Source organism: Penaeus chinensis, chromosome 22 (assembly GCF_019202785.1).
Source record: "Penaeus chinensis breed Huanghai No. 1 chromosome 22, ASM1920278v2, whole genome shotgun sequence".
NCBI lineage: Eukaryota > Metazoa > Arthropoda > Malacostraca > Decapoda > Penaeidae > Penaeus > Penaeus chinensis.
Window position 1 is genome coordinate 13,409,621 of NC_061840.1, and position 8,037 is coordinate 13,417,657.

General features: G+C 36.1%; 1 protein-coding gene across 1 annotated transcript in view; it reads left to right on the forward strand.

Moving 5' to 3' along the window:
• LOC125036947 overlaps positions 1–8,037 on the forward strand; it is an 868,716-nt gene that overhangs the window by 91,650 nt on the left and 769,029 nt on the right. Inside the window, exons 41-49 of the mRNA XM_047629908.1 lie at positions 938–1,072; positions 1,391–1,597; positions 1,777–1,923; positions 2,071–2,214; positions 2,319–2,518; positions 2,642–2,785; positions 3,037–3,184; positions 3,448–3,561; positions 3,797–4,066. Coding sequence (XP_047485864.1) covers positions 938–1,072; positions 1,391–1,597; positions 1,777–1,923; positions 2,071–2,214; positions 2,319–2,518; positions 2,642–2,785; positions 3,037–3,184; positions 3,448–3,561; positions 3,797–4,066 — 1,509 coding nt within the window. The remainder of the gene's footprint in view (positions 1–937; positions 1,073–1,390; positions 1,598–1,776; positions 1,924–2,070; positions 2,215–2,318; positions 2,519–2,641; positions 2,786–3,036; positions 3,185–3,447; positions 3,562–3,796; positions 4,067–8,037) is intronic.

The following is an 8,037-nucleotide window of genomic DNA, read 5'->3' on the forward strand; positions in this document are numbered from 1 at the left end:
AAATTAACTCAATGCAGGCAGGGATGGCCTGTATGTACATGACATACTCACTGATTTTATTTTATTAATTGTCTTTACATGAAGTACTGTCACCAGTGGGCCAATTACTGTTATTACCTATCTCACTAGTTTAGCCTTTTTCTTGATTTTTGAAAATATTTTGTTTTCTCTAATATTGCTAATAGTAATGGTAACAACATTATAATAGTGATAATGTTTATAGTAATAATAACATGATTATTTGATAGCATTAATTAAAAAAATCCCCAAAACTCAAGGAAAGGTGAATTCAAGTGCGGTCACAAGGTCTTCTAATTGTCTTCATGATAGCTAAGTACTTCTGAAGCTATTTATGTGTATAGACATTTCACAAGACAGTATGCAAAGAATGCTACATTTTCCAGGCATCACTGGGTTAGTGATGCAGATAGCAAAGGGAATATTTTATATTTATTGGTATATATTTGATATCTTGATTAGTTTCTTTAAGGTTATTTGTTAATGCTGCTTTGCTTATTTAATGAATAACAGTCACTCTCTTCTAATTGCTTACTCACCCACTCCTCTTAGAGGGAAGCGGAAAAGAGAAGGCAGTGATAATTCTGTTTTTACTGCACTTTTTTTCATTGTTTCTGTTGTCAGTATGTTTTGCTTGTATTTTTACTAAAAGGTGGAACTGTGGCATATGATGTTTTTTGGGTAATGACTGTTAACATTTACTGGTTTGCGTTTTCTTTGAGCAGAATTAACTTCTCCTTTAAAAGATAATTTCTTTTAAGACATTATCCACATGGATGTATATATTCTACTGATTTGAGCTTTTCTCTCAGTTATGTAAGACTGCCTCAGTTAATTTGAATTGTAATAAATACGGTTTGATGCACTGTATATAAGATTTTTTACAGGTTAAATGCAGATTTCATTATTTTTCAAACAGACTGTTAAGCTAGAAACAGAAGAAGTAATCACTAAAATCAACAATATACAGTCTAAGTCGGATGACATTGTTGGTTGGATGAATGATGTTTCTAAAAGGCTCCATCTTGTGAACAATGATGAAAGTCAGCTTGAGGTTAGTGTTAAAATACATTATTCTCTTTCTTTCTTACATTTGATCCCTAATTTGCTGTTACTTATATATTTTATAACTACATATATATTTACTAATATAATTTACAAGAACAGCAGGTAGAGAAGATCAAATGGTTAAAAACACTGATATATATTGGACAAAAATATTGTATATGTATGGCTTCCCAAGTGATTTACCATGTTTTTTTTAACAATATGAAACAGATTAGAAGATATTGCTTCCAAAATATTTGTGGCTATTTCTGATATGAATGAATCCAAAAAATTATGAGACAATATGTATTTGTTTCTTCTCCAGGCTTTGGAAAAAGAAATGGCAGACAAAAAGTCAGAATTAGATAAGCTTAATGAAAGTGGTGAACTGCTGAAGAAGTATGGCTATGAACAAATCCAGCCATTATTGGCAGTCATCAACACCCGATGGATAGAACTGACCACTCAGTTTAGTCAATACCGTAAAGTCAGCCTGGAGAAGAAAACAATTGTTTCTTCAAAAGCCCAACAGGCAAGTATTTTTCATGTAGTCTGAAGAAGCTCTATGAACTCCAGATAATACAAGAAATGCTTGATTTTATCTTTGTAGACAAAATAAAAGCAGAGAGGCGAAAACAATATATGTACACAAAATAAAAATAGAAAGGTAAAAGCAATATAAATGAAAAATATATGTTTTGCCCTGTCCAGGAAGTGGAACCAGTAGTAGTACCTGATTTTATTGCAAGCGTCAATCGCTTGAGGGAAGCAATATCAGCAATATCCCGGCAGCTGAATGCCAATAAACTTGCTGGTCGGCATTATGACAACCTAAAACTTCAAGAAGAGGAACTTAAAGTATTTGAATTTTATTTTGTTTTGATTTGATTCAATTAAGAATTGAAATTTTCCTGATATGATGTTGATACTCAGTAGTAACTTGATATGTATTAAGTGCTATGTATGATGGTATGACTGAATCTTGTTCTTAATCCTTTATTACAGACAATAAAGCTAGGTTTGGAGACTCTGAAGCCAAGGGTTGATAATCTTGAAACAGAGCGTAATAATACCATAAAGAATGTCACTCAAACCCAGTCTGAGCAAATACGACGAGTAATGGACAAGCTGAGAGAGGAATGGGCTCAGGTAAGTGTACTGATGATTAAATTTTACTCAGTGAAGCTTTGGCATTAATGTAATGACTATTGGCTAAGCCCATTTCCATTCATTCTTACATCTCTTGACTGTAGGTTAACAGAGGCTACACAGAAAGACATGCTTTGTGGCTGCAGTGTTCTGAGACATGGCGCACACTTCAGAAGACTATCGATGATTTTTCTGTGTGGCTGAGTACCATTGAGGAAAGAGTCCAAATCACTGCCAACCAACCTCTACCAGAAGCTAAGATTACCCAAAAGGAACTTGAAAAGCAAGTTACATTAAAACACCGGTAGGTAGTTTTGGGTGCACCTCTTTCCTGTATAATTTATATTGGTTGGGTGCTTAGTTTGATAATAAATTTTAAGATTTATATCAAGTATTAAGTAAGTAACTGACTTCTTCTTCTGAAAAGGCCAAGCCAGACTCTTCAGTCAACCAGCAAGGAAGTGACAGAGGACATGAGTCTTGATGATGCTAAACGTCTGCAGGAACGTGTGGACACCCTTATGAAGCGCTGGCGTGCTCTGTTACTGGATCTTGCTGCTCGGAGAGAAAGGTAAAGAGTATGGCTTTGCCTAAGTTTTTCACAATATTTTGTATTTTGATATATAAGAAGGTATAGTTAATATGTGAATTATTATTTTTATTGCATCTTCCTCTCCAGAATTGCTGGAGAGGAAGATAGCAAAGACAGCACAAGCTGAGAAAAGATTTTTCTAAATATTTTGTATTTGGATATCTAAGAAGTTGTAGTTATTATATTGAATTATTGTTTTTAGTACTATCATTTTTTTTGTATGTATGTAGAATTGCTGGAGAGGAAGGTGGCAAAGACAGCACAAGCTCAGAATATGAAGCCTTGTTAGTATGGGTTGACCAGGCCCAAGCACTTATGGATGCACCAGTAAATGTCACTGATGAAGCAACTCTCTCTGCACATTCCACTATGATTCAGGTGAGATTTTTGTACTAGTTAAAAAAGGAAAAAAAAAATCCTATATGGCCTGTATTTTGTATGATTGTTTTCATCATACTGCTTCATTGCTGTATTAACTAGTGTTATATATGTATGCTTAGATAGAAGATGTAAATAACATTAATATAGATCTGTAAGCAATACAGAATTCCATACATGATACAATTTATAACAGGAGTTATACAAAATTATTTTAACATGTTCTTCATGTGATTCCTAATTTTGTTCAAATTTATTTGCAGAATCATTTAGTGGAAATGACTACAAAACAAAATCTGCTAAAGAAACTGAAAGATTCCAAGCCTAAAGCTGTTACACCAGCCCAGCTATCAACTCTAGAAACTAATCTGAATAAGGTCAGAAACATTTGTATTTTTGTCATTGTGTTTAACTGTACTCCCTATTCAGGACATCATGAACTTGCAAATTTTATATTTTCTTTTGGTAAATGTAAGAGGGATAGGAGGGGTGAATTCTATGCATGGTATAAGATATTTTTGATCTTTATATGCTTTTATCACAGTCAACCATATATATCCAATTTAATAGTGGCTCACAAAAAAGTATTTGTAATATTTTTTCTTACAATAGGTGGCAAAGACCTTACCAGAGTACAAGAACTTGATAGAAACCAAATTAGGTGTGACCAAGACTCTTGTTACTGATGTTGAGGACCTGTACAAGTGGACAGAAGAAATGAGGGTGAAAGTAGCCCTCCGCAACATGACTGATGAGGAGATCAAACTTTCAAAGATCACCCTCAGAGAAAAGGAAACACTGTATGAGAATCTGGATTCGACATATTGGGTCTTGGCACAGGATACTGAGGGCAAGGGGCTCACAGTGTCTGTTGCTCTTAAGGTATGTTGTGAACTGTATACTTTTTCTAATATGACATTGTCAGTGATCTGGATCTTGAAGATATTAGCAAATGTATGATATGTAAATGAAGAATCAGAAAGGTTAGACATAATTTCATTTTATGTGGTCAGTATACACTATTTCTAGGTTTGTCATAATTTCACTAGTACTGTACTTTTCTCACTTGATTTACTAGCATGTGTTATGTTTTTCATCCTCCCTGTTGTTGATTTTTGGCATTATTCATTGTCAGATCCTAAGGGGGGGGGGGGTCACAGGGCGATTGCTGATGTAATTTGTACTTTTATTAGTCCTTTATTTTTGCACCAATATCTTTAATTAAGGCACCATTTGAAACTGTGTGTCAAGACAAAATTTGTAATTTTTGCATATTATTCTCAAAATTTATGTGCTAATATCAAAATAAAAAGGTAACTTAATTGTAAATACAATAAAATTCTTGCAAATTGTTTTACAGATAGAGAATTGAGAATGTATATTTTCAGCTTGCTTTTTAAAAAATAAAATGCTATATAAATAATAAAAATTTAACCACAAATAGCTTAGTTAATGTAGATTTTTTTGCTTATACAATTTTTCATATGAGCACATAAAGATCATGGAATTACACATTTATTGTGACATTTGCTAAGTGGAGTCTTAAATTCAGTATAAATTTGATTATGAGCTACAGCCAGCGTAAATACATCACCTCCAAGAAATATTGGAGGAATAGGGGTCATAGCATTCATCATGCTCACCAGTCTCCGTCTCTCGCATCAGGCTCATATGTCCTCCAGCATATTGCTAATTGGCATTATACTAAATCTATTAATTAATTTTGAGAATGAGCTGAACTGCAAGGCTTTTTATCTTAAGTGTTCACATCATGGGCATCTGTGATGGACAGGGGCCTTGCCGGAGCCTTCATAAGTTCACAACGGTGCAGCCTGAAAACGTTTGTATTGCTTTTGATGGAAGCGCAAACCAAAGAATAGTATTACGATCTCCTGTAGGGGCCATAGAAAACATGCAAAGAAAGGGGAAACTAATGTAATTATACAAGGATTTCTTTTTCACGGAGTTCTTGTTATTGTTTTGCGCTAGAGTCGCACATCGACACATTTCAGCACCCAGTATGCCTAAGTTTCAATGCATTTCTAGATATAGAGTAAATCATAATTTTCGCATTGATATACCCGTGAAACACCCCGCTTACGACAAGATTCCCTTTCCTATGGCTGTTCAGCACTGCCCTTCATTATAGTTTCTTATCGTGTACCCCGAGTATGGCTCCCAAACAAATCGAATATAAATTCTTGAAGGAAACAGCTTGAGGGATTGGTACTGTATGAAGAGAGATTTGTTATAAAAGGTAAAAGGAAGTGGGAAGAGGAAAATACTCGTGTTAGATAGTGGGAAAGACAAAAATACAAAGATAAAAGTGATTAGAAAAAAGGGAAGGGTGCTAGCAAGGGTAAATGGTAGTTAGACCAGGCAATACAGTAGGTATATCAAGAAGACAGGATAGATGGGATTTTGAAGAGGAGAACGGATGCAGATAGCAGGACGAAAATGTTTATTCCATAAAGGGAGAAAATCGAGGTGTAAAGTGAAAGTGGCGCTCGTTAGAGAAAAGGCAGGGTGTTTGTTTCAGGGAAACAAAGAGACGAACGCCGGAAAAGCGTGAATTCATTGGGAATATGGAGTGAAGGAAGTAAATGAGGTGATTTTACCACTATTTTGGATGTGTGTTGGCACACACACACACACACACACACACACACACACACACACACACACACACACACACACACACACACACACACACACACACACACACACACACACACACACACGCACACACACGCACACACGCACACACGCACACACGCGCACACTCGCGCGCGCGCGCGCTCATTTCTGTATATGCGTCCATGTGTATTTGTGGTGTCAAAATTATAAAAGAGGAGAAAGATGAAACCCAAGAGAAGAACAAGGGAAAAAATATTACAACTGTGATTACTCCTCCTCCTCCTCCTCCTCGTCCTCGTCCTCGTCCTCGTCCTCCCCCCTCCCCCTCCCCATTTCCCTCCTCCTCCTCCCCATTCCCCTCCCCCTTCTTACCATCATCATCATCATCATCATCATCATCATCATCATCATCATCATCATCATCATCATCATCATCATCATCATCATCATCATCATCACCATCATCATCATCATCATCATCATCATCATCATCATCATCATCATCATCATCATCAATCATCATCAATTATCAAAGTACATATCCGTTATCTTTGATATTATCATTTAACTTATTATTATTTCTATGACTTAATTTGTACAAAGTCAGCTGTAATAGTAGCGTAGAGGTAATAGAAGGTTCGGTCTTAACCCAATGCCGACGGACATGACGTGTACGTACGTGCTATGCCCACTGTGAGTTACTTATTTGATTGTTTTTACACATAGATGGCTGGACTTGTACTAAGTCACCAATGAGCCAATTACGAGTGACTGCCTGTCTCGCCCGTTTACCCTTTTCTTTGATTTACAAAAATATTTTACGTTATCTTATTTTGCTGTTATTAATGTTTAAAACATTATAATAATTATCATGTTTATAATAAAAATAACACTATTGATATTCATGGCACTAGTCAAAAATACGTTTTTCCCGCCAATTGAAATCAGGTAAGGTCACAAAGGTCTACTAATTGACTCCTTTGTGGATAAGCTCTAGCAGAGCCATCTATGTGCACAGACATTTCACGAAAAATATAGAAAATGAGCTCAGCGTTTTCCCTATTTTTTGTTAATTTTCCCCGGCAGTATTGGGTTAAGAGAGATTTTACTAATTAGCTAGCCAGTCAGCCCCATACAACATCGTACGCTGTACCCACACAGTTATGTAAACCTTTTTTTGCCCCTAGGCGAATAATTAAGTATATGTTGATTTATGTTTATGTGTTTATTATTATTTTGTAATTTAAAGTAGTGTGATTTGCATTTTTGTTTTGTTTGTGCGTTGTAATTAAGAATTAAACTTTATTGATATAATTGATTCAACTTTAAAGCTGCACTAGCATGTTTCATAATAAAACAACGACACATGTATAACGAAACTCGAATGCTTATTTATTTATGAGAGGGGAGGAGGACTAGCGCAGGCTCTATGGTAGGCCTACACCGCCGTCGCACCATATGGGGAAGACCTAAAAAAAGACCGAGAGCTCGAAATTAACGGCTGGCATTCGTAGGCTCTTGGGACCTTTTAGCGTGCATGCCGTGCCCCCGCGGCTCCGGGAGAGAAGGAGCGGGATGCGTATTGCGTATAATTGGTGCGACTGTGGTAATGAGAATATTCATGAGGGGTGGGCGGGAGTGGACGTTTAATGGGTAGTGCTGGCGAACGGTAGAAATAAATCATAACATTTATTGGTCGTGATGAATGGAGATAGTTATTACAATAATTATGTTTCTTAAAGTTGTTCAGAACATTTAATTGTATAGATATATGTTTGTGGATCTTAATTAGGTTACAGTCTTTTTTATATTTTATATGTAGTATCCCAATGTTTCTGGTGAAGATGACAGTACAACATAACGATAACAACAGATATCCTAGCCGTATTAATAATCCCTGCTACTGTCATTGCTCTTTACCTGTTACTGACACAAAAGATATAAACACTTGCGTAATCAATACCCATTAAAAGCCCCACGGAACCGGGAAGGGGAGAGCGCGGTGCCTCGTCCCACCTGGGCCGCGCTCCGCCATGTATCACTTCTGTTCAGTTGCGGTTGATGCCTTCTCTAGCCATACACACACGATTCGCGGGTTTTTCTTTTATAACCAACATTTTCTGTAAAAATAAATCAGTACATTGTCTTCAGACTGGTGTATTACGTCTAGTATACTTAATTATTCAATCAAATAGTGCTACAAGCACAAGTACAAC